Consider the following 26484-nt stretch of genomic DNA (forward strand, 5'->3'; position numbering starts at 1 on the left):
GGGCCCAGCAGGGCTTAAGATGGATGGAGAGCTCTGAGATAAGAGCCCTCTGTCCTTTGGGCATCTAGACCATAGGATTGCTCTCTTAAATGAATAAACAAGTTCAAGGCCCAAGAGTAACCTGAAAGAATGAGGGTATAAATGAATCATCGATGTCAAATGAAGTTGCGGTTACTCTTTTTGCTAACGTTGGATACCAATTGGAAGGGGTAAAGCATATTTTAAGGATTTTGCATAGTTTGTGCGGAGAAAATTAAGTTGGCACACGTGCCCTTCACGAATCCTCTGTTTTGGTTTATTTGCAGCCCTAGTAGAATTATACAGCTGGAGACCATTTAGTCCAACCTCCTATGGAATTCAGCCAATCCAACCCTAGAGCATCCCCAACAAATGGCTGTCCACCCTCTGCTTTAATTGTAAATGAAGCAGAAATTTTAAACCAAGCAGGCTCTAGCTGGTGTCCTAGTGGCTTTCAACACAAGCAACCCCCAGAATGCAGGGGTGGGCAAATTGTGACCCTCCAGAAGTTTTGGCTTACAACTCCCTTCATCTCTCACCATTGGCGATGCTGGGAGTTATAGGCCCAAAAATCTGGAGGGCCACACGTTGGCCACCCCTGCCATAATGGAATCCAGGAAAGGTAAACAAAGCCACATGGGTTTGGGGGCCATGAAATCTCAAGAGACCAGCAGTCCCTGCCAGGACTAGCCTCGCCTCTCAAGGAAGACCCTTACCTTAAAGTTGAATTCGAGGGGACTGCCGACATCTTCCTCACGTTTCATGGCTGACTCACCCATGACTTTCCCACTAAAGGCTGTCTGGAGTGAATGGTTGACTCTGCCATTGAGAGGAGAAGAGAGAGAGAGAGAGAGAGAGAGAGAGAGAGAGTTAGAGAAAGTTGAGAGGGATGGAGATGTTTACAAGGAGCCAGACTGCCTGAGCAACCGGAAGGACTGGGTCATACTTTCTTGGGGGCATCGGAATTTATTCAGTGGCACCAGAGAAGTTTGACCTATTAGAATTTCTTTGGGCATGTCTCTTTTTCAAGCCTGCTCGACTACCATGGTTGCTAATAAAGGAACCCTGGGAACTCAAGTTATATAAATAAATGCAAATGTCTCAGAAATCTCTTAATGGAGAAGTCTCAGTATCTTCATAAAACAATATGGGGAAGCCATGAGAGTTAGACCAGTTTCAAACCAGTATAGATCTGTAGCCATTGTTTTGTCCTAAGTGGGCTATTTCAATCATTCATGTTAATTGCAATATAATTGCATAACCTTGTGGTAATTTATCTGTTTAAACATAGTTACATGATTAATTTAGGATATGCCAAATCCAAGGAATAGGCAGACTTGGACACAAAGTTCACTGCGTGACCTTGGGCCAATCACTGTCTCTCAGTTTAACCTACCCCATAGGGTTGTTGTGAAGATAAAAGAGGAGGAGATCATATATGCTCCCTGAGCTGCTTAGAGGAAGGGCGCAGTAACAATATAATAGATAGAGTAGATAAGCATCTTTTGGTAGATGGGCAGCAGGGGACACCAGCTTGGGTGTGCGTGTATGTGTGTAGTAAATTCCTTCCTCACAAATCTGGGAGATACAATTGTAGAATGTAACAACATACAATAAAAACACAGTAAGTAGGAAAAGTAAATAAATCTCAGCAGCCACCATAGACCACGCCTCCCTGCTTGAACAGTAAAAGCCCAAAGATGAGAAAACCACTAAAACGGGTGGGCAACCTGCAGCCCTAGCTCCAGCCTAATTTAATGTGGTCCTTAGCCTCATTTCAAAAGCCTTCTGCATGCAATCAGCTCAGACCTATGGCAAGAGCGATCTGTCCCTTCCCTGGGAGCTCACTGAGTGAGAAGGAGGAGGGAGACAGGGAAACGGAGGTGGCAGAAAGAGAAAAGGGAGTGGCGGAAAGAGGAAAAGGGGTGGCAGCGGAAGAAAAGGGGGTGGCGGAGAGAGGAAAGGGGGTGGCGGAAAGAGGAAAGGAGGTGGCAGAGGGAGAAAAGGGGGTGGCGGAAAGAGGAAAGGAGATGGCGGAAAGAGGAAAGGGGGTGGCATGTCTCCCTCCTTAAAGGAACCCCACTCTTGGAGCTGTGCTGTACTTCTAAACACACCAGTGACTGTCTGGTCTGGTCACTGCTAGGAACAGAATGCTGAGCTACAGCGACCATTGCTCTGATATTGAATGGAAACTACTAGGTTCTTTGCATGCAAGGTTGATTAAATCTGCATGCAAGTTAAGTTAAGGAAATGGGATATAATTGTTGTTATTGTTATTGTCATAATATGTACATAGAAATAATATGTACATAGACTTCAGTATTATTATTATTAATAATGTCTATGCACATAGCACTTTAAAAATACATAGTATTTCTTTTTAAGAGGTTTGACAGGTCTCTGTCCAAAGGGGCTTACAAAAATAGACACAAGGAAACAATGGGGGAAGGGGAGGGTATGGAAGCATGGGTAAGCAGAGGAGGAATATGCAGTTATTGCAATTGCACATGTGTAAAGTTGCATAATTAATTCATTGGCATAACTTTAGTGCTTTTAGCATCAGGCGGCAGAGCAGCGAATTGCACCCCCCCACCCCATCCCCACCAGGAGGGCGTGGCACTGTGCCACCTCCTCTAGTGGGTGCTCTGGAGAGCCCTACCAGCCATAGTGAGAGAGTGGCAGGCAGGGCTCTCTGGAGCAGCCACCCGGCCTCTCTTTCCCTCATCATGCATGACCAGAAGAAGTAACTGCAGAGCTCCCACATGGTCTTGAGAGACTGGCACAAAATCCCAGGAGAGCCCCACAAGGTCTCGCAAGACCTGCGTGAACTCCTGCAAAAGCCCTGCGAGGTTTCATGACACCCTTCTTCCGGCTGCGTGGCTCTCCATACAGCTGACAGGGCAGTGGCAAAAACAGTGTGTGTGTCATGTTGTGGCAGTGGGTCTTCTCTCCCAGCCACCTCAGGTGGCGAGAGACCTTATGCCAGGGTTGCATGCCAGCACAACATGCATCATGTTTTCGCATAGCAATAGGCAACCTGGTGCCCTCCAGATGTTTTTCACCACAGCTTCTAGAATTCCTGGCCATTGGCCATGCTGGCAGGAATGTATGGGAGTTGTAGTCCAAAACATTTTGAGGGCACCAAGTTACCAACCTGTTCTAGCATTTCATCTTGCATGGCAATGGAAACCCCACTCCCCACTACCTTCTTTTTAAACCCATGTCAACCATTTCAGTAGGGTACACACATGCTCAGCGATGAATCAATGGTGTAGTTCACCAACAGGACTGCCGACACTGGCGCGAGATCTTCTTGGTAGCTCTTCCTGTCAGAGATACAATAGTCAGAGGGTCAGTTTCTGGAACCTACCAGGCTGTTTTCTTAAGTTAGCAGAGCGTAAACCACAGTTGTGCCACTTCTTCCCTCATCACCAAAGTAATGCAAGAAGCCTCCAACCTGGGACCCTCCAGATGTATTGGGACTACAATTCCCAGCATCCTCAGGGCTGGCTGGGGATGCTAGGAGTTGTAGTCCCAACTAGAGATGTGAAGAGCTGGAACAAACCCAAAAAAATCAGAACCCCTCCTTTTTTTCCCCTGAGGACCATTTTTTTGTCCCCCCCACCCAATTGGAAAAATTGAACAGTTTTGGATTATGAAATATTTTCTTTTAGAATTTAAGACCAAGTATTTATATATTGTTACCCAGCCTTTATTCCCCCATAGTTTCTAAAAGCTATGTAATAAGAACACTTATAGAAAGACTACAGATGTAAAATGTCTGGAAATAATGAAGCCATGAGGAATTTTTTTTTAATCCTCTCTATAAGATTCCCAGCATAGTTACTTCTTTCATTCCTTATTAAAATTATTGATCTAAAGTATATTTTACTGATAGACATTTATGCTGTTTCCCAACATGTGAGTACAGTCACCAATGTGCATTCTTGGCAGTTTGGGTTTTGTTTATAGACTCGTATAGTTTCTGATGCTGTAGCAGTCATTTAATGTAGTTCCAATCCATTCAGACAATAATTACAAATTTACTGAGTTTACTTTTAAAAGTTTTAAAATATAATAGTTTTATGAGCAAACCAAGTCTTACATAAAATAACTTTAGGAAGAGAAAGGCTCCTCTATGTTCCTGAGGCAGCCCTCCCCAACCTGGTGCCCTCCGAATGTTTTGGACTACAGGGCCCAGCATTCCTGACCATTGGCCGTGCCGCCTGAGGCTGATGGGAGCTGAAGTCCAAAATATCTGGAGGGCTTCAGGTTGGGGAAGGCCGTTTTAAAGCAACAAACTGATTTTAGATCTGTAAAGAGTGCTAAAAAAATAAGTATTACTTATTTTTCAAGTTTTCCAACATTTCCAAATTTTCCAGAAAAAAAAAGTTTTTTCCCCATGGGCTCAAAACTTCCAGAAATTTTACATCTCTAGTCCCAACACATCTGGAGGGCGCCGAATTGGAGAAGGCTGCCTTACGTCATGTAGGAGTAGTCTACACTCTGCCTCCTCCCCACGCCAGCATCACCCTTCCAAAAAAACGGGGCTAGTGTTGCTGTGGGGAGGAGCTCCTCCCACGCAACCGCCTGGGTGTCTCACGTTACTGAGCAACACAGGAAGAGGGGCCGCTGAAGCTCCCCCATTACTGAAATAACGTAAGAAGCTGGCACCACAGGTGAAATCCAGCTGGAGTAGCCCGCACTTGCTGATGCAACAGTTACAACCACCACTAAGGCCTGACCGACACATGCAGTGAGTCCTCATGTAGACTCCTGAGGTATTAAAATGGACAGCACCAGTCTAAGCTACAGAAGGAAACAACCTTTGCTTTTAAATGCTTCTGAACACAATGCCAACAACCTTCCTACAAACAGGACTCCCAGAGCCTTTCTCCTTCCTACACTAGTTTTCTTAATGTAGGTGTAATTTGGAATGAGTTTCTTCTTTTTTTATTGTGTGTGTGTGTGGGGGGGGCGTTCCAATATGGTACCCCTCACCAGTATCCCAAAGTGGTACATCCCATCCTACTGCCTCATTCTGCTGCATACGTCGACCCAAGCTAAACTCGCTTCAGCGTGGGTGGAATCCTGCTCTGCCCTTCAGGACCTGCAAATGACACCAGTAACACTTTGCCTTGCGTAATCCCACAAGTCAAGATGCCGGGTGGTTGGCTCAGTGCCGAGTCCTGCTTTTTCTTCCCCCAAATGCCCTGATGCAAGGAGAAAGGGCAGGTAATACTGACACCTGTCCCTGTACCACCAATTGGTTATCTGACAAAATGGCATCTCTGCTGTCACCTCCTCTTTGGACATCAGGAAGAAGTCATAAGATATGACTACAGCCTCATCCCCAGACTCTAGTGGCAGAGGAGCTCCACGAAGCTGACCAATCCTTGTGCCCATACCCAAGAATCCTACTGACTGGGCTTTCTGATAGGAGGGGCCATGGCTCAGTGGTAGAGCACCTTCTTTGCGTGCAGATGGACCCTGGTTTGATTCCCAGGATCTCCAGGTAGTGCAGGAAAAACACTTGCCTGAAACCCTGGAGAGCCACTATCAGTCTGTGTTCATAATGCAGAGCTAGATGGGCCAAATGGTCTGGCGCAGTGTAAAGGCAGCTTCCTATGTTCCTGTGATACATTTTTAGCCGCAACAGCTCAGTTGGAGGGACAAGACTCACGTGGAAGGCACCACCTGTACGGTGACATCCTGGGTAGACAGCGTGATTCCAATAACTTCAAATGTGATGGTCAGCTCTGACTGGAAGGGAGGCAACATTGCACAACCTGGTTACCCTGCATGCTTTTTTGCAGGTGGCAGAAGCAAATCAAAAGCGCCAGCATTTCAAGGTTTCCTCTTTGTCACACAGAGAAAACCAATGGTTTGTTGTTGGCTTGTGAACTGTGGGTTGTCCGTGGTTAACAAACAATGGTTTGTTAGCGTGGCTGAGTTCACACAACACAACAACCCACAATTCAACAACAACCCACACTCAAAACATGCTGAACCCGTACTGTGGCTTGTCATGTCTCTCATGCCTTATAAGGCCTCTGATGCCCCAAACAGACATTAACTTAAAAGACATAGCTGCTCCATCTTTATTTATGTCTTTTGTTTTTACTCTAGTGCAAGAGTGGGGAATCTCAGGCCCAGGGGTCAAATCCAGCCCTCCTGGGGTCCCAATTCGCTCCTCCAGGCGGCTACGCCCCCTTCCACTGGCCTCACCCTCTTGGCCTGAACTAGTGATCATTTGGTGGTTTCTTGGCTTTTCTGCCATTTTTTCCCCCATTCTAAAAGGTTAAAATGCCTCTCTTGAGGCTTAGTTGCTGGCAGGAAGAGCTTTAAGGTAAAATATGCTGGTATTTTTTTTTTTTGTATTTTTGGCCCTATTCCTTTGGCCTTTGGACCACCACTGGGATGTGGCCCCTGAGAGCTTCTGTGAAATGGAATTTGTGTTGAAAGAGGTTCCCCACCCCTGCTTTGGTATAAGCGCGGGGGAGGGAGTGAACTGGATTGGGACCCTGGTGTGGGGAGGGGGAAGAAGACGGGCTTTAACCATTTGTGTTGAATTTGTGTTGAATTTGTGTTGAATTTGTGTTGAAAGAGGTTCCCCACCCCTGCTTTGGTATAAGCGCGGGGGAGGGAGTGAACTGGATTGGGACCCTGGTGTGGGGAGGGGGAAGAAGACGGGCTTTAACCATTTGTGTTGAATTTGTGTTGAATTTGTGTTGAATTTGTGTTGAAAGAGGTTCCCCACCCCTGCTTTGGTATAAGCGCGGGGGAGGGAGTGAACTGGATTGGGACCCTGGTGTGGGGAGGGGGAAGAAGACGGGCTTTAACCATTTGTGTTGAATTTGTGTTGAATTTGTGTTGAATTTGTGTTGAAAGAGGTTCCCCACCCCTGCTTTGGTATAAGCGCGGGGGAGGGAGTGAACTGGATTGGGACCCTGGTGTGGGGAGGGGGAAGAAGACGGGCTTTAACCATTTGTGTTGAATTTGTGTTGAATTTGTGTTGAATTTGTGTTGAATTTGTGTTGAATTTGTGTTGAATTTGTGTTGAAAGAGGTTCCCCACCCCTGCTTTGGTATAAGCGCGGGGGAGGGAGTGAACTGGATTGGGACTCTGGTGTGGGGAGGGGGAAGAAGACGGGCTTTAACCATTTGTGTTGAATTTGTGTTGAATTTGTGTTGAATTTGTGTTGAATTTGTGTTGAAAGAGGTTCCCCACCCCTGCTTTGGTATAAGCGCGGGGGAGGGAGTGAACTGGATTGGGACCCTGGTGTGGGGAGGGGGAAGAAGACGGGCTTTAACCATTTGTGTTGAATTTGTGTTGAATTTGTGTTGAATTTGTGTTGAATTTGTGTTGAAAGAGGTTCCCCACCCCTGCTTTGGTATAAGCGCGGGGGAGGGAGTGAACTGGATTGGGACTCTGGTGTGGGGAGGGGGAAGAAGACGGGCTTTAACCATTTGTGTTGAATTTGTGTTGAATTTGTGTTGAATTTGTGTTGAATTTGTGTTGAAAGAGGTTCCCCACCCCTGCTTTGGTATAAGCGCGGGGGAGGGAGTGAACTGGATTGGGACCCTGGTGTGGGGAGGGGGAAGAAGACGGGCTTTAACCATTTGTGTTGAATTTGTGTTGAATTTGTGTTGAATTTGTGTTGAATTTGTGTTGAAAGAGGTTCCCCACCCCTGCTTTGGTATAAGCGCGGGGGAGGGAGTGAACTGGATTGGGACCCTGGTGTGGGGAGGGGGAAGAAGACGGGCTTTAACCATTTGTGTTGAATTTGTGTTGAATTTGTGTTGAAAGAGGTTCCCCACCCCTGCTTTGGTATAAGCGCGGGGGAGGGAGTGAACTGGATTGGGACCCTGGTGTGGGGAGGGGGAAGAAGACGGGCTTTAACCATTTGTGTTGAATTTGTGTTGAATTTGTGTTGAATTTGTGTTGAAAGAGGTTCCCCACCCCTGCTTTGGTATAAGCGCGGGGGAGGGAGTGAACTGGATTGGGACCCTGGTGTGGGGAGGGGGAAGAAGACGGGCTTTAACCATTTGTGTTGAATTTGTGTTGAATTTGTGTTGAATTTGTGTTGAATTTGTGTTGAAAGAGGTTCCCCACCCCTGCTTTGGTATAAGCGCGGGGGAGGGAGTGAACTGGATTGGGACCCTGGTGTGGGGAGGGGGAAGAAGACGGGCTTTAACCATTTGTGTTGAATTTGTGTTGAATTTGTGTTGAATTTGTGTTGAAAGAGGTTCCCCACCCCTGCTTTGGTATAAGCGCGGGGGAGGGAGTGAACTGGATTGGGACCCTGGTGTGGGGAGGGGGAAGAAGACGGGCTTTAACCATTTGTGTTGAATTTGTGTTGAATTTGTGTTGAATTTGTGTTGAAAGAGGTTCCCCACCCCTGCTTTGGTATAAGCGCGGGGGAGGGAGTGAACTGGATTGGGACCCTGGTGTGGGGAGGGGGAAGAAGACGGGCTTTAACCATTTGTGTTGAATTTGTGTTGAATTTGTGTTGAATTTGTGTTGAATTTGTGTTGAATTTGTGTCGAAAGAGGTTCCCCACCCCTGCTTTGGTATAAGCGCGGGGGAGGGAGTGAACTGGATTGGGACCCTGGTGTGGGGAGGGGGAAGAAGACGGGCTTTAACCATTTCTGTTGAATTTGTGTTGAATTTGTGTTGAATTTGTGTTGAAAGAGGTTCCCCACCCCTGCTTTGGTATAAGCGCGGGGGAGGGAGTGAACTGGATTGGGACCCTGGTGTGGGGAGGGGGAAGAAGACGGGCTTTAACCATTTGTGTTGAATTTGTGTTGAATTTGTGTTGAATTTGTGTTGAAAGAGGTTCCCCACCCCTGCTTTGGTATAAGCGCGGGGGAGGGAGTGAACTGGATTGGGACCCTGGTGTGGGGAGGGGGAAGAAGACGGGCTTTAACCATTTGTGTTGAATTTGTGTTGAATTTGTGTTGAAAGAGGTTCCCCACCCCTGCTTTGGTATAAGCGCGGGGGAGGGAGTGAACTGGATTGGGACCCTGGTGTGGGGAGGGGGAAGAAGACGGGCTTTAACCATTTGTGTTGAATTTGTGTTGAATTTGTGTTGAATTTGTGTTGAATTTGTGTTGAAAGAGGTTCCCCACCCCTGCTTTGGTATAAGCGCGGGGGAGGGAGTGAACTGGATTGGGACCCTGGTGTGGGGAGGGGGAAGAAGACGGGCTTTAACCATTTGTGTTGAATTTGTGTTGAATTTGTGTTGAATTTGTGTTGAATTTGTGTTGAAAGAGGTTCCCCACCCCTGCTTTGGTATAAGCGCGGGGGAGGGAGTGAACTGGATTGGGACCCTGGTGTGGGGAGGGGGAAGAAGACGGGCTTTAACCATTTGTGTTGAATTTGTGTTGAATTTGTGTTGAATTTGTGTTGAAAGAGGTTCCCCACCCCTGCTTTGGTATAAGCGCGGGGGAGGGAGTGAACTGGATTGGGACCCTGCTGTGGGGAGGGGGAAGAAGACGGGCTTTAACCATTTCTTGCCCCCTACTATGGACCTGAACTGGACTGGGACACCTGTGTCTACAATTTATATTGCAAAACAGAAATGGACCACAATTTTGCAATAGACATTGCAGGTGTGGGGCTCCTAATCAGGATCAGGCTCCCTGAGCTTAGACAAGAGTAAAAAAAAAGTGTTTTTTTTAAGACACAGCTGCTAAGCTACATCTGTGAGGGCCCAATCCTATGCACATTTAGACAGAAAAACAGGCCTATGACTCCCAGCACGGCATAGCTGGTTGGGGCATGCTGGGAGCTGTAGGCATTTTTTCTGTCTAAATGTACATAGGATTGCTCTTTAAAGTAATGTTGGCTTTGGCCCTCACGTCCCTCAACCTCAGAGAAAAAATGGCTAAAGAGAAATACTAGGATGGATTAACAAACCTTTATTTCCCCCCCCCAAAAAATGACTGGATAGAAGAAATTCTATAACACAGCCTAGTCCAACTGGTATAGTGGTGTATCATCTAATAAGAGGTTAAGGCTGCAATCCTATACAGATTCACCTGGGAGTAAGCCTCACTGAAAACAATAGGATCGTATAGGATTGTGTTATAAATGGATTGCACTGTAAATAAGTTCCAATTGAGTTCTAGGGTTGAAGTTAAAAAACAGGAATATTATCTTCGAAAGCGTATTTATTCTGATAGCAGCCTTAAGTCAACTGCCAAAAAAAGACAAGAAACAGCAGCCTATTTTAATGTTTTAGACACTTTGGGGACTCTGGACAAAAATAAGGGTATAAATACATCCATTTGTTGTAGTTACTTATTAATACTTTTTACACATTACAATAACGAGCAATAAGGTGCTCCAGAGGAATAGTTATATGTGGACTGACTGCCTGTGAAATGGAGTGAGTGCCCTCCCTAAATGGCACCCCAGGAACAGGAAGCATCTAGTAAAGGTTCCAGTGTTCTGTAGGCAGAATTTCAAAGCCTGAAGGTCACCAAATGGGCCAGAGCTTACAGTTTAAACCCATGTTTTGTACTGGACAAGACCCTACAGGTGGGTCTCCCACAATGGAGCACTAACCTTTCATGAGCATCCAGACCCAGAAACAACTCACCTGCTGGTTCTTTTTGAAGGGGTTACCTAGTTCACATACCACAGTCTCCTTAAGCGTGCAGGCCCCACTCTGAGGAAAGACAGACAGACAGACAGACAGAAACAAAGAAAGACAGACAGATCACCCTTCAGTGTGGTGGGCTATTGCTTTATTTCATTCACTTCTATCTATTTATAACTGTATCTATATCTATAAACATATATATAGATATAGATATAAACATTTACATCTCGTCTTTTCTCCTCTTGCAAGGAACCCAAGTCAGCTTACATGGTCCTCCTCCTCCTCTCCATTTCATCCTCACAACAAGCCTGTGAGGTAGGTTAGGGTGAGAGTCAGTGACTGGCCCAAAGTCACTCGGTGAGCTTCATAGCTGAGTGGGGACTAGAACCCAGATCTCTTGAGTCCCAGTCCAGCACCCTAACCACTACACCACAGTGGCTCTCATACACCTTTGTATGAGTTTTGTATAAGGTGCCTTTGTATAAAGACAGCCTGTGTGTGGTGCAGAAGAGAGTTGCTTTTGGACATGGGGACTGTGGTTCAACCCTCCTCCATCTCAGAGCTTTTCTACATGAGGCATTTATTGTGTGCTTGTGATTCCTTACTCACAGTTGTTTATGGGCTTTTTAGAGAACATTGTGATCCTCCCATTTCACATCTGTTTTTTCAGAGCACTTTCACTTTTTTTTTAGAATGGGGAAAATGGGGTATTATTTCTGAAAGTGCTGTTTCTATTTGTGTATTTGCAGTATTCTGCGATAGCACAGCACCACCTAGAGGTTATGAAGGTGAAAAGCGGGAAAGGAAAAGCTCTTTGTGTAAAGCTTGGATCTCAATTCTGCGACAAAACCGAAAATAGATACAGCAGTTAAGAGCCCCTTGTAGAAAACTCTCAGTCCTTGGACAAGTCACCAGCCCAAGTTATCTAACAGCTGAAGGTTATTATTCTATGAAACTCACAGAACATGTTCATGGGAATATAGGGAGCTGCCTTATAACAGGTCAGACTACTTGTTTGTCCATCTAGCCCAGTACTGTCTTATTCTGAGTTGCAGCAACTCTCCAGGGTCTCAGGCAGAGATCATTCCTGTCACATGCAACCTGACTGAGGCTGATGGCTCTGATTTCGGTGGGGCAGTGAATCCATTCTGGGTTTCAGTCAAGACCAGCCAGAACTCTCAAGGAGCTATCCAAGGTGCTGAACCTATTTTGGGGATAGGGACCCATCAGCACTTTGGATAGCTCCTTTCAAGTTCTGGCTGGTTCTTACTGAAACCTGGAATGGATTTACAGCCCCATCAAAATCGGAGCTACCAGCCTCCACTGACCTGATCCTTTTAACAGGGAATGCCAGAAATTGAACCCGGGACTTTCTGCATTCAGAATGGAGCTACAGCCCCTCTCTCAACAGCTCACCCTGGGAAGGGAAGATTTCATCTGTTCCAATGAAAGGTATTGTCTCTAGCGATGCCACGCAGCTCTGCTGAACATGTTGCCCTCAAGACATTTTGGACTGCAACTCCCATCAGCCACAGCTAGCATGGCTAATGGTCAGGGACGATGGGAAATTGTCGGCCAAAGCTTCTGCGGGGCCACACATTTTCCACCCATGTATTGCTTTGCTCTCCAAAAGGGAATTATTTCAGAGCTAGGGAGAATGTTCTGCAAAAATGTCTCTACAATCAATTCCTCTTTTTCTAAAAAGAATGAAAGAGAGAGAGAGAGAGAGAGAGAGCACTCTAGGGACCCTTTAAGACTGGTTATTTTTGTAGCAGGAGTTTTTGTAGTGATGATAAAGGGAAGGACATGGATTTTAAATTTAATTCATCATCTCATTCATAGCAACTCCAGGTGGCCTGTAATTTACTCCTCCATGAATAAAAGGGTAAAGGGAGAGAAAGATGGGGGGTTTTCCCTCTCAAAACAGGCAATGACAGATCTCTGCTACTCAATGACCATTGTACTTGCATTTTGCAAAGTGGATAAAAGAAAGAGAAGGGGGAGTTGTGGTAGTTGGTGATAACAACTCATTTTGCTGGCAGGCTACGGGGTGGGGCTCAGCCACAGTTTCCCAGTGCTGCTCTGTATGATCCCAGTTGCTGACCAGGGAATAGGAAATGTAGACAGGGAGACTGATCAGCCTGCAAAAGCTAAAGCTACAGGAGAATGCAGGGGAGCTGTCTAAAGGGAGTAAATAGGGAAGAGTACGCCTGATGAGTGACAGTGCACATGGGACTTGCTCCAAGGTGAGTGTGTATCAGAATCCAGCCTGAACGGGGTAAATTAGAGAAATGTATAATTATAATGAGCTGGAGAGAGAGAACTGGGGTGGGGGCGGGGGTGTGTGTGTCAAAATTTCTCTCCAAATTCAAAAACTCAGTTACCCCCTGAATTAATAATAATGTTTTTAAAGACAAATGACTGATATCTCACCACTTAAGGGGTAAGTCACTTGCAGAACTCGCTGGGACATGATGCTGGGATGGCTGTTTGCACAAAGGGTTTTGCAAAAGGATCTGAGACATCTTTAGGGGAAAAGATCTCTTTGGGTCTCAACAATTCCAGGTGTTGGCATTGACCTTTAAAACCCTATATGGTTCCGTCCCAGTCTATCTTAAGGAGCGCCTCCAACAATACCAGGGATGCTGCTCAATGAGATCAGCCTTGGTAAGCCTTCTGTCTGTCCCATCAGCCAGGACAGCTAGGCTGGTGAGGACTAGGGAGGGGGCCTTTTCTGTGGTGGTGGCCCCCACTCTGTGGAATTCCCTCCCTAGTGACCTCCATCATGCCCCCTCTTTGATGAGCTTCCACCGGGCTTTAAAAACCTGTCTGTTCAGGCGGGCATTTGGGGTGGGTTAGGGTTTTGTAGAGCAGTGTTGTTTTATGTCGTTTTGTTCTGTTGATTATGTAAATTCATTGTATTTCGTGGTGTTATTAGTATTGTACGACGCCTAGAGTGGCCAGGTAGCTGGCCAGATGGGCGGCTAATAAATCTAATAAATCTAATCAATCACTCAATCAATCAATTAATAACATCCATGATAGTCAAAAGTGCCACGACTGTAGGGTGGCCACCTATACGTCACCCCAAAAAGAGGGGACTGTTTTGGATAAAATGTGTATATGTTGATTTACATGTATAGAGGCACATTTAGAAATAATCAAAGACAGCATCAAGGGTAGAGACGGTTGGGCACCTGCCGAGGGCCCACGTCCTAGCAAGGGCTCACTGACAAGAGCTTCCTGAGGTTGCTCCTCTGCTTCACCACTGCAACCTGTTTGTTCTCCTGCCTCTTGCTCTGGCCCAGACAATGGTGGTGGTGAGGAGGAGCCAATGAGCCTGCTTGCTCCCCGGCTCTCTGCCTGCCCAATAGGTAAGTGGTAGCAATGTCAAAAAAAGAGGATGAGGAGCAACAGCAGCTGGTGACAACCATGGTGAGAAGGTAGGCTCACTGAAGGAGGGGCCCCACTGAGCATGTCTTGCCAAGGGCCCTCAAAAACCCGGAGCTGGCGCCAAAAGTATTTATTAGAATCTAAAAAGAAATGCCAGACCTCTCACCCTTGTGGGGAACACTGTGTTCAGGTAACCTGTGTGCCTGCTGTGCGGATGCCAGCTGTGGCTGGGCAACTTCAAGGCCCCCTGGTGCTTTCCCTTCAGATGGTTCTTTATCTTTAAACCTGACTCGGACTGGACAGCCCTACAAACAGAGGATGCCTTCAAATAAAGGACTGTCTCCTGTAAAGTAGGACACACGGCCACCCTGTGGACTGTAGAACTTTCCGGTGGCTTCTGCCAAATCACTGACTCCCAGGCAAGATTGAGAGCCAGCTTGGCCATACGTGTACTTCCTTATCAAAGAGGAGTCATCTCTCACCGGCCGGACAGATGAAGGCAGCAGCAAAGGAGGGAAAGTGATGTCCAGGAGCGCCTCGTGAGCATCCTCTCCGTTGGCAAGTGATGTCGGTGTATTTGTAACACTGATGCCCAAGTTCAGCTTCTTGACTTCCCGGCTGTAATGAAACACCTGCGTGCCGTTCCGCCTGTCAGAGGGAAAGATTGCTCAGTTGAGAGATGGCTTTAGATGGAGAGCGGCTGCCCACTTGCCTGCCTCCTCACTCTCTGTCAGGAGGTGGCAGGACATGAACATGCAGGTCTGTCTTCTGCTGTCCCTAGTGGTGAGCCAGTGGGGTTGCAGGCTGGAATGTTCCATGAGCTGTGTGGTGTTCCAATGCTTCAGAGATGGAACTCCACCCACCAAGGCCAACCATTGGCACCTTCTGACCTGGAAGGCTTATAAAAGATTCCAGGTCAGGCTGAGGGCTTTTAACCTGCACCTTTATCAAGACTTCTGCTTCTAGATTCTTAGCGGGATTAAGATTGGCTCCTTTACACATCTTTTTCCCCCCCAGGATTCTTCTTTCTCTGCCTTTCTATATGTTCCATTACACAACTACTAGGTGGTGCTGTGGTATAGTGGAACTGTGCAATTACAGGAGGCTTCTATAATCTCACTGGGAAAAATACCAGGTTTTCCTCGTTAGGAAAAAACACACACATGATAATGGTTGCAAAGCACGAGAGAGGCCCTGGAGGATGGCGACGTTGTGTAAAGTACCTGCAAACTACTGTGAGCGGGCAATCACAAGAGCACAATAAAAGCCTCATGTAAAAAGGCTCTGGGACTTCTGCCCGGGCAAGATCAGTATCCTTTGGCTTGGGGCAATTGACTCCAAGCTCTTGCTCACTGGCTCCCTTACACCCAGTACTGACACCACTCAGCAGGAACCACTTCATACCCTTGGCAGAAAATCTGCAAGACGGCACCTGATGGTGCAGGGAATGCTCTTTAGTGTACAGAAGTCATCTGCTTGGAACCACCAGGAGTAGGGCCTTTAGTGTGGTGGCTCCCATCCTATGGAGCGTCCTTCCAGCACAGATCAGGCATGCACCCACGCTGCTTTGTTTTCAGCATTCACTGAAGATTCTTCTTTTCAGGAAAGCATTTTCTGACTACTGACGTCCTTCCAGCTACTGTTCTGTTGATCTATTCGCTTTTAGAATATATATAAATTTTGCATTCTGTGGGCAGCATCCAATGATCTCATTCCCCAAGTTCAAATAGCGCTAGTGGAGCTCCGCTGAATCTTTCCGTTGCACAAGCAGTTGCCCATTATGTTTGCATAACCGGTTGTGCGAAAACTAAAGTTATGTTTGCACATGCATGGTTGCTCAAGCAGTTATGCATTATGCGTGTGTCACCCACTGTGCAACCCATTGCACATAACTCATGCAATGGGTTGCACACGAGTTATGCACAACAGGTTGCACAAGCATAATGCACAGTCGCTTGCACAACCATACTTGCACAACCGTAACTTTACTTGGATTCTTCTCTTGTACATAGTTCAGAACCTAGTTTCCGCTAGGGCAACACCAGTAGCACTAATGGAATGACACAGCTGGATAATGCCCTTTGTTTAAATTTATTGTACACCACTCTGATATCTCTCAATGTGGAGCGGTTTGTAAATTGTATAATAAGGAGTAAAAAATAAAGAATAAACCAGAGTTTACTATCACATCTGAGGTCTGTGTATTTCCTCCATCTCGCCATTTAAACACATGCTTAGGATAACTGTTTACGATTATAATTATTTGAAATATTCTGGGGCTGAGCCTTGGCATTTTCAGTAGGTTATGGGGGCTAAGCCCAGTGTTCTAAATCAGTATTTTAAATCTCTGCATTGCTGCTAGGTTTTATTCTGGTTGTACGGTTATATTGTGGTTTTAAGCTCTCATATGTTATATTGTTTTATGCTGTACTTTGTGGTTTTAATCTTTGTGAACCACCCAGAGAGCCCCAGCTATTGGGTGCTATTGAAAAAATGAAATGAACGAATGAATAAATAAATAAATAAATAAATAAGCAGGCAAGCCCAAGTCCAAACGATGGGAATGGTGTCCTACCCCTCTCTCCCCAGCAGACGGATTCTCTCACCTGGGCAACTTCTGGTTCTGATCATTCACAAAGAAAGCCTGAATCTGCAGGTTGCTGTTGCAGATGTTGTCAGTTCCACATTCCTTCTGGAACTGAATCTGAAAACAGAATTTCTGAGTCAGCGAAAAATTCCTGAGCCAGTGATAAGTTCCTGAGTCAGCGATTTTTTTTGTTGTCTATTTGGTTGGCTTGCCCTGATGTTTTACGTGGATGAGGTGCCCTGACATTAGGTGGCTGATCTAACTGGCTGGCATAGGAGGCCCTCAAGCTTCCCACATGGTTCTGCCATCCCTCCCACCTGCCCCAAACACAGACATTGATGAACACTCCTCTTCAGGTAAACTAACATGGCTTGCAAACTATCACCCAGCCTTTCCCAACCAGGAGTCCTCCAGATGTGTTGGACTTCAACTCCCAGCTTCCCCCGGCCAGCATGCTGGTATAGCATGAAACACACAACATAAAAAACATAATATAATCACATAATATTATAATGTGAACATTTAAAGGCTACGAAAAGAATACGACCAGGGCCAGCCTCAAGGGTAGGTGTGGTCGGGCAGCTGCCGAGGGCCCACACCCCAGCAGGGGCCCACTGACAACAGATCCCTGGAGTTGCAGCTCCTCCTCCTCCTCCCCACCACTGCACCCTGCATGTTCGCCTGCCTCTCGCTCTGGCCCAGACAACAGTGGTGGTGAGAAGGAGGAGCAGGAGATGCCCCTGCCTGCTTGCTCGCAGGCTCTCTGCAGAGCAATAGCAGCTGGAGACGGTGGTGAGAAGGGATAATCGCTGAAGGAGGGGGCATCTTGCTGCCGGGCCCTCCAAAGCCTGGAGCGACAAGAAGAATGACCAGTCTGGGGCTTCCGTGAGGCTGCCAATTCTATGGTTATAAACAAGCCTGCAGAAGGATTTGCATCAGGCCATGACCTTTGTCACCATTAGGTGGTAGGGGGGACAAAAGCGTATTTCTCAATAGGTCACTGAATGTCTGTCTGTATGGCGGGGGGAGGAGAGAGGCGCAGCAGTGATTGAAATATCATTGTATCATCTTCGGGCAAGAACTTCCCCCTTTTTAAAGCCTGCATTGACGTGCCACCTGTGGTAGAGGTGCTGACAAATCTATCCATAAGCCTCACTTCAGAGTCTTTCTTTCTTTCGTTCGTTTGTTCTTTCCCGCCTCTACTCCACAATCCCTCACATGCCCCCTATCAGTGCCGGCTCCAGCTTTCCCACCCCACCCCAAGGGCCTCTTTCCCTCAGGTGAATGCTGTTGGGCCCAGAGTGATGCCACACTTGCCCCTTTTCTTATGCAAGCACACATCCATTCACACACACATTCACAAACTCATCATTCCATTTCCTCTTTTCTCCCATTTTCTTTCTGTCTTTCTCCCTTTTTCTCTCTCTCTTCCCCCCTTGTCTCTCTCTCTCTCTTATGCCTACTCTTCCTTTCCCCTTCTCTTTCTCTTCCCTTCTCGCTCTCTTATTCTCCCTTTCCCCATTCTTTCTTTCTTCCCCCTCTTACTCCCCTTTTCCCTGCTCTTTCTCTCTTCCCTGCTCTCACTCTTACACTCCTTTTCCCTGCTCTTTCTCTCTTCCCCTTCTCTCTCTTTTTCTCCCCTTTCTCTCTCTCTTACTCCTCCTTTCCCCCACTCTTTCTCTCTTCCACCTCTCTTACGCCCCTTTCCCTGCTCTCTCTCTTCCCCTTCTCTTTTTCTCTCTTCCCCCTTCTCTCTCTCTTATGCCCCCTTTCCCCACTTTCTCTCTTCACGTTCTCTCTTACGCCCCTTTACCCTGCTCTCTTTCTCTCTTCCCACACTTCTCTCTCTCTCCCCTTCCCTCCCCAGAGGCTTCCCCATGTGCAACAATTAGGCTTTGAAAAAAAAAGCTCCCGCTGCTAGCAATGGAAACTTTACAAAGCCTAATTGCTGTGCAAAGGGGAGGGGAGGCTTTGGAGGGGATGGAGAGGCCCCCAGCTGTCAAAAGGGAGAGGGTCAGGTGAGTGGAGACTGCTGCTCATCCTCCTTGCTCCTGTCACTGCTCACATGGTTGGAGAGGTCAGACAAACAGGCTATGACAGCAAGCAGGAGTAGCAGCTAGGCCAGGGGACTCTAAGGATTAGCAGTGGGCCCCCTGCTGTTGGGTACGGACCTCAGCAAGTGACCAATCATGCCGACCCCTAATGCTTGTCCTGTTGCCCATATGTTGACCTGTATGATGATCAGTGGAGGAACCCGCTAAATTTGGTTGGGCCACTTGAGAGATTTGATGTTGCATGCACCCAGTGACTGGACATATATATCCACACATGTTCCCAGCAAACCAGTCCAGCTGTATGAACAACGTGACTGCTCCTCTGGAATGTAATTTATTCTATGTATTAAAAACTAGGATCAATCGCCTTTCCCAGCAGATGGTGCCAGAGTGCAGGTTGGATGCTTGAACTATGAAGTGAGGATGGAAAACTGGGGACAATGCAGTATGGGAGAATGAAGGCATTCTCTCTCCCCGCCCCCCTGAGCAGCACAGCAGAAAGCAAAGAGTGGGGGAAGGAGACGAAGAGATCCGATTGCGCAAGAGTCTGTGCAAAAGTGCTTTTAATTACTGCATGGTGCTCACCTCGGTATGATTCTCATGGGGCTGGTCCTCATTCAAGACAGGAAATGCGTCAAGGGAGTGCAGACCCAACTGGAATTGCCTGGGTGTCTTAGCAAGAGAATAGCTGATGGAGAACGCAATGGGGTGCAGCTTGTCTTGCACGTCGGGCTGTAGGGTGGGCAAGAGTTAATCTCAGAGAGCCCTTAACTCAGTTCTGGAGCTGATTGTACCCCACTGAGGGATCTGATGCCTTGGAGAGGAGGGTGGGCAAGAGTTAATCTCAGTTCTGAAGCTGATCGTACACTGCTGAGGGATCTGATGCCTTGGAGAAGAGGGTCATCTCCCCTTTGTGCCCTGATCATACCCTGATGGATCCCTCCTCCCTATTCTTGGTCTCTGAGTTATAAGGATCCTTCTCATACTGAATCAGATGAATGATCCTTCCTGTCTAGTTCTTTCTACAGGTACAAGTGGTGAACCAGTACAATGATCTAGCATGAGACTCAGATGTGAGAGATCCAAGTTCAAATCCCTGCTCAGCTGCAAAGCTTACTGGGTAACCCTGCGCCACTCACACTCTCTCACCTACTCCACCTCACAGGATCGTTGTGAAGATAAAATGGTGGTGAGGGGGACCACATTGCCCATTTTGAATGCTTGTTTTTAGCTTGAAATTGTATATTTCAACACTAAGTTTTATTTGGAACTCTGTACGTGTTTGGAGGACAAAGTCAAAAATGCCTTAAATAATGTAAATAATTCAATATACCCCATCCTGAGGCCTTTGGAGGAAGAATGGGATACAAATGTAACAAATAAATAAAATTGAGGACAGAACTGCTCCTGACTGAAATACGGAGAGTCCTGCCTTGGGGCAAGAAGAGATGAGAGTGGATGCGCATAGGGTGGATAAAATTATGGGAGAAGTTACAATCGCTGGAACTGCTGAGCTTGGAATAAAGGAGGGTGAGGGGAGACATGATAGAGGTCTACAAAATTATGCATGGTGTGGAGAATGTGGGTAGGGAGACATTTTTCTCCCTCTCTCAAAATACTAGCACCCGGGGTCATCCCATGAAGCTGATTCGTGGGAGATTCAGGACAGATAAAACAAGGTACTTCTTCATACAGCACATGGTTAAACTATGGAATTCGCTACAACAGGATGTAGTGATGCCCAACAACTTGGATGGCTTTCAAAGGGGGTTGGACAAATTCCTGGAGGAAAAGGCTATCAATGGCTGCTAGTCTTGATGGCTATACGCTACCTACAGAACCAGAGGCAGTGAGCCTATATGTACACCAGTTGCTGGGGAAGATGGGTGGGAGGCTGCTGTTGTGCTTCTGCCCTGCTTGTGGGTTCCTGGTTGACAGCTGGTTGGCCACTGTGTGACCAGAATGCTGAAGTAGATGGACCAGATGGTCTGATCCAGCAGGGCTCTTCTGATGCTCTTATGCTCTTCTTATGCGCCCACTCTCCCAGCCACCAAATATTATCCCTTGCACTGCCCATTCCTCACCCACAGGAGGACCTTCAGGGTTCGGCAGTTGTTGGTCGGCATGAAAAAGTCTCCCTTGTGAACCGCTGACTGCGACCCGGCAAAATGTACGCGTGGCCGACGGCGGCCCCGGTCAGCCTCCACCACATAATTCAACTCTGAAGTGAGAGAAAAAGGCGGGAGAAAACAGGTCAGAGGCATGACCAAGGCCCAGAAGCCAAACCCAGGCGAGGTTTTACCCTTAAAGGCAGCCTAAAAATAATTTTAAATAAATAAAGGAAAATAAAATAAAAAATATAAAAGTAAAAATATAATAAAAATAATATAAATGTACCATGAACCCTCCACCTCAACTAGGCTGTGCTGTGTTCTGGGCCTAAGTGCCTGGGGTAGGGTATGGTTCAAATTAAGTTCTGAGAAAACTCCAAAAAGTAGATGAGTTCCTCAGAAGACATAAAATGCTTTACAAGTTGGGTATGATGTAGCCTGGTAAGGGTTTGAGTCCAGGAAAATGCAAGACAAAAAGAGAAGGGTGCCTCTGAGCATATTCAGAGTGCCACAAACAGCACACACACATCTAGGATTAAGGAAAAGGGCTTCAAGGCCAGGACTCCTGCTAGTTGAACCCATGAACATCTCTCTTTAAAAATAAATCACTCCCAAACAGAGCAGAGTGTCCCACTTCTACTCACTGATGATTTCCTTGTACTTGGGGTCTCCAGCACTTTGGGAATAGGAGAAGCAGAATTGTACCTTGATGCTGTTAGTGAGGAATTGGAGAGGGAAAGGAGAGAGAGAGACACAATCAGTAAGGTTTGCGATAGGATGGGGTGGAAACCACAGGGAGAGCAAACACAGGTGCCTCTGCATAATAACAAAACAGGATAGCGCTTACTTTCTAGAGAGTGTAAGCAGAGGCTTATGGTTGCTCTGCACTGAAAGGCACTCTGCACATGTTCACAAGTACTCTGTTATTGCTACGTACAGTTGTGTCAAATTTTCATGGGGCTTGTTTTTCGTGGCAAAAGGTGACATTTCAGAGGGCAGGGAGTTTTCTGTGAAAGAGCAGTTCCGCCCCTGGGGGAGAGAGGGGAATGCCCTTTGCTGGAAAAGCACAAACTCTCCTTCTCTCTTGGGAAAGACCCTCTCTCTGTTGTTGTTTTAACTCTACTGCCCATTTTAGATCATAAGCCCCTCTGGGGACAGGGATCTTTCCATTTTGGCCAATGCCACTGGTTAAATAATAAATAACTATAATTAAGAAATTAAAGGGGGAGGATCATGATGTACATAGCGCTGCAGGTGGGCCCCTTTGGAGGAGCAGCTGCCACTTTAAAGGAGGTCTGCATTTTCACCAGTCTTCCTATGTCCTCCTGCAAAAGGGTTCTCCACATTTCAGTTCCTGTCCTTCCATATCTTCTAGGAGGCTGAGCCCTTCATTTTCAAAAACGTCCTGGGGGTTGAGCCCTGCCACAGTTTAAGCGGGGAATCTGTGACCCTACAGATGTTGTCGCACTCCAGCTCCCATCATTCCAGAACACTGGCCAGGTTGGCCAACGGAGATTCGAAGCATGGTAACAAGGGAGACGGCCTTCTCGGTGGTGACACCCCCCGACTGTGGAATGCTCTCCCCACTGAGGTCTGCTGGCATCAACATTGTCATCTTTTTGCATCAGGTATTCGACAGCGTATGGCAGGACTTTTTAACAGGACCTGGGATTTTACTGTAGACTGTTTAAAATGCTGCCCCAGGAGGCTGTTCCAAGTGGTCCGGAGCCTGGTCGGTCCTGTGGCTCCGGAACCACTGGAGCATTCTAAGGCCTCCTGTGAGGCTTTGGCAAGGCACTTTGCAGATAAAATTGATCAGATTAGGTGTGTAACTCTGCACACTGTGGATACAGTTAGTGAGCAAGAGGCGGCCTGTGGCAAACCGGTTTTGTGGGATCGGTTCCAGCTTCTTCCTCCTGATGAAGTGGACAAGGTGCTTTCATCTGTAAGGCCGACCACCTGCTTACTTGATCCTTGCCCATCTTGGCTCATTATGAGCTGCAGAGAGAGACTGGGTGAGGGGATCAAGGCGGTGGTGAACGCCTCCCTTGAGGAGGGAGTGATGCCATCAGCCCTCAAGGAGGCAGTGATAAGACCGCTCTTAAAGAAGCCCTCCTTGGATCCTCAAGTTCTGAACAACTTTCGCCCAGTCTCAAATCTGCCATTTTTGGGCAAGGTGATTGAGCGGGTGGTGGCGGTGCAGTTGAAGGCACACTTGGAAGAAACTGATTATCTAGACCCATTTCAGTCGGGCTTCAGGCCTGGGCATGGGACAGAAACGGCCTTGGTCGCCTTGGTGGATGATATGAGGAGGGCTCTGGATAGGGGTGAATGCTCCTTCCTTGTTCTCCTCGACCTCTCAGCGGCTTTTGATACCGTTGACCACGGTATCCTCCTGGACCGCCTGGAGGGGTTGGGCATTGGAGACACTGTATTGTGGTGGTTCCGGTCCTTCCTCTCCGGCAGGTACCAGGGGGTAGCACTGGGAGAGGAAGTTCGGACCCGTGGCCACTTACTTGTGGGGTGCCACAGGGTTCCATCCTCTCCCCGATGCTATTTAACATCTATGTGAAGCCGCTGGGGGCTATCATCAGGAGGTTTGGGGTGCAGTGTCATCAATATGCGGATGACACTCAGCTCTACCTCTCATTCAAATCTTCACCAAGGTTGGCCGTAGAATCCCTGTCCAAATGTCTGGAGACGGTGAGTGGCTGGATGGGGAGGAATAAGCTGAAGCTCAACCCTGACAAGACCGAGGTACTTTTGGTGGGAGACAAGAGGAGGCTGGGGGATGTTGACCTGGTGTTGAATGGGGTACAGCTACCCTTGAAAGACCAGGTCCGCAGCCTGGGGGTCATTTTGGACTCCCAGCTGTCCATGGAGGCTCAGGTGTCAGCTGTGAGCCGGACAGCGCTGTATCAACTCCATCTGATACGGCGGCTGCGCCCCTACCTTCCCGACCATCTGCTCCCATCGGTAGTACATGCCCTGGTCTCCTCTCGTTTAGACTACTGTAATGCGCTCTACGTGGGGTTACCCTTGAAGACGGTTCGGAAACTGCAGCTGGTACAGAACGCGGCGGCTCGCCTGATTAAAGGCAGCCGCCGGCGAGATCACATCACTCCAGTGCTGAAGGAGTTGCACTGGTTACCAGTTGTTTTCCAGGCCAAATTCAAGGTGTTGGTTTTGACCTTTAAAACCCTATATGGTTCCGGCCCAGCCTATCTTAAGGAGCGCCTCCAGCAACACCAGACAGGCCGCTTAACAAGATCAGCCTCGGATGGCCTTCTCTCTGTCCCATCAGCCAGGACAGCTAGACTGGTGGGGACGAGGGAGAGGGCCTTCTCTGTGGTGGCCCCCACTCTGTGGAACTCCCTCCCTAGGGAACTCTGTCATGCCCCCTCTTTAATGAGCTTCCGTCGTGCATTAAAAACGTGGTTGTTCAGGCAGGCATTTGGGGTGGGTTAGGGTATTTTTTTTAAAAAAAATTTATGGTAAAATTTTATTGTTTTAAATTGTTTATGGTGGGTTGTACATCGCCCAGAGTGGCTGGGTGACCAGTCAGATGGGCGATTAATAAATTTAATAAATAAATAAATAAATAAATAAATAAATAAATAAAATGGTTTTACATTTTTGTACATTAAAGGTTTTATATTATGCTTTATAATATTGTATTTTTAAGGTGCAATTCTATTAAAAGCCTAAGGTGCAATCCTGTGCATATTTTGATAGATGCTGGCTGGGGCATGCTGGGAGTTGTAGGACTTTTTCTGTCTAAACATGCACAGGATTGCACCCTTAGGCTTTTAATTTTTGTGAACTGCCCAGAGAGCTTTGCCTGTTGGGCAGTATAGAAATGTAATGAATGTAATGATGAAATTGGTTATGCTTGGTAAGGCTGATGGCATCCAACATCTGGAAGGCCACAGGTTCCCCACTCCTGGCTTAAGCCCTGAAAGAAGCAGCAGGTCATCAAGCCCCATGATGCCTGCTTTGGAACAGGATATCCTGCATCACAAAGCAACTCGAAGAGACTCCCTGCAACCTTTAGTTTAAAAACAAAATCCTCCAAGGAAGGAGAATCCACAGTATCTCTATCCAGCTTGCTCCAGGGTGCTGCTCTACTCCCACAAAGAGGAGAAGTATCTGTTGAGGAGAGAAGCTGAGTGGATTTTGAGACTGAACACTCTCTCTCCATGTGGTCTAAATGATGACCTGGAATTCTTACCACTCTTATGACCTGTGGGTGATTTACATACACTCCCTAGCTATCACAGCACAGTGTAGCTTTGAGACCTTGGCCAGATTACATCAACATGGAAACACCTGACAAGAGTAAGAAAACAATGGACTAAGAGTATAAAATAAGATTTGAGAAATATTTTTCCCAGTTGCCAGTAGATTGACACAGGAGACAATCTTTTGCTGAAAAAATCCTGCAGACTTTTTCTTTAGTAAGTATGTATTTAGATGTTATTTATAGGAATAAAGTAGGTTTTATATGGTTTTTAAAATAATGCTATGCATGTATTAGCCCCTGTGGCAATTTGTATTGCAGTAATATTTTAACTATGTGTTGTCCTATTTGTAACTTTTAATATCATTTGTGTTACAGCCCCCTGAAGAAGGCCTAAAATAAGAAAAAAAGGCCAAAACGCATTGGGCTTCTTATAATAAATTCTATCTTGCATCCTGAGAACCTGTTTCTCTTTTTTGTGATCTACACCCACCACCAGCTTTTTTTTTTCATTTAAAATTTAATCTGAATCTCCCCCCATCTCGTGTAAACACAGTGACTTCTTATCCTGCACATGGTGAGAAGGTCAAATAATTATTCTTCCTGATTCTTTCCGACATCCTCTTAAATAAGTGGAGAGCTGGAAATGCGTTTCCCTTCCATCTTCCTTTCTGTAGGCTAAATATACCCATCCCGTCACATCGGTGCCTTCTAGGGCACCATGGTACTCATGCGGGTAGGTAAAAAGAAGAAAACAACCCAGTAACAATTAAATGGAGAGGGAAAACTTTTACCAAGAGTCTTCAGTACATTTGGCTGCATCCAGGGGACTTGGGGTAACTGCAAAAGTCTTGTTTAAGATGTTGATCACCGGACGGGCTCTGCGGAGAGGTAGAGACAAAAGTGGAAGCAGCAAGGGGTAAGCAGTAAGAGAAAGCAAAATCTTTCCTATGCAAAAAAGCAAAATCTCTCCTATGCAAGAGCCATTCTCTCATGTTCAAAGAAGAGAGGACCTAGAGTTGAAGATTGCCTAAAATGGCCTTTGGCCTACTTCCATGTAGGAAGTAGCCCTCAGCCCAGTTTCAAAAGCCCTCTGCATGTGATTAGTTCTGACCTCTGGCAATCTGCCCTTTCCCTGGCAGCCCACTGTGTGGGAAGGAAGAGGGAGAGAGAGAACAGAGTGGGAGGAAGAGAAGAAGAAAAGCCGAGACCCACCCGCTTTGGGGTCAGACCCTGCCAACCGTTGGCTTTGGCTCTGCTCACCGCCAACATGCGGCCCCTGACAGATTACTCACACGGCCCTCAACAGAAAAAAGGTTGCCCAACCCACCCTAAAACCTCACACACTCGGGCTGCATTCCTAAACACACTTACGAGGGGTGTAAGTCCCACTGAACACAACGGGCCTTACTTCAGTGTAACATAAGAAGCTGCCTTAGACTGAGTCAGACTACAGGTCCCTCTAGTTTAGG

The 26484-nt window shown here is 47.0% G+C and overlaps 1 protein-coding gene across 2 annotated transcripts in view; it reads right to left on the minus strand.

Moving 5' to 3' along the window:
• The window catches only part of ITGA3 (integrin subunit alpha 3), a 111278-nt gene that overhangs the window by 25435 nt on the left and 59359 nt on the right, over positions 1 to 26484 (minus strand). For both annotated transcript variants that reach the window (XR_014783833.1, XM_084804766.1), the window contains exons 10-19: positions 25807 to 25893; positions 21417 to 21484; positions 20746 to 20882; positions 19247 to 19393; positions 16627 to 16724; positions 14503 to 14668; positions 10625 to 10693; positions 5702 to 5781; positions 3267 to 3344; positions 735 to 837 (exon numbers count right to left, since the gene is read on the minus strand). Coding sequence is in view for 1 of the 2 variants with exons in the window: in XM_084804766.1 (XP_084660892.1) it covers positions 735 to 837; positions 3267 to 3344; positions 5702 to 5781; positions 10625 to 10693; positions 14503 to 14668; positions 16627 to 16724; positions 19247 to 19393; positions 20746 to 20882; positions 21417 to 21484; positions 25807 to 25893 (1033 nt within the window). In the remaining variant the exon portion in view is untranslated. The remainder of the gene's footprint in view (positions 1 to 734; positions 838 to 3266; positions 3345 to 5701; positions 5782 to 10624; positions 10694 to 14502; positions 14669 to 16626; positions 16725 to 19246; positions 19394 to 20745; positions 20883 to 21416; positions 21485 to 25806; positions 25894 to 26484) is intronic.

Source organism: Heloderma suspectum, chromosome 6 (genome assembly GCF_057233095.1).
Source record: "Heloderma suspectum isolate Gila_16-S chromosome 6, 16-S_ref, whole genome shotgun sequence".
NCBI classification, from domain to species: domain Eukaryota; kingdom Metazoa; phylum Chordata; class Lepidosauria; order Squamata; family Helodermatidae; genus Heloderma; species Heloderma suspectum.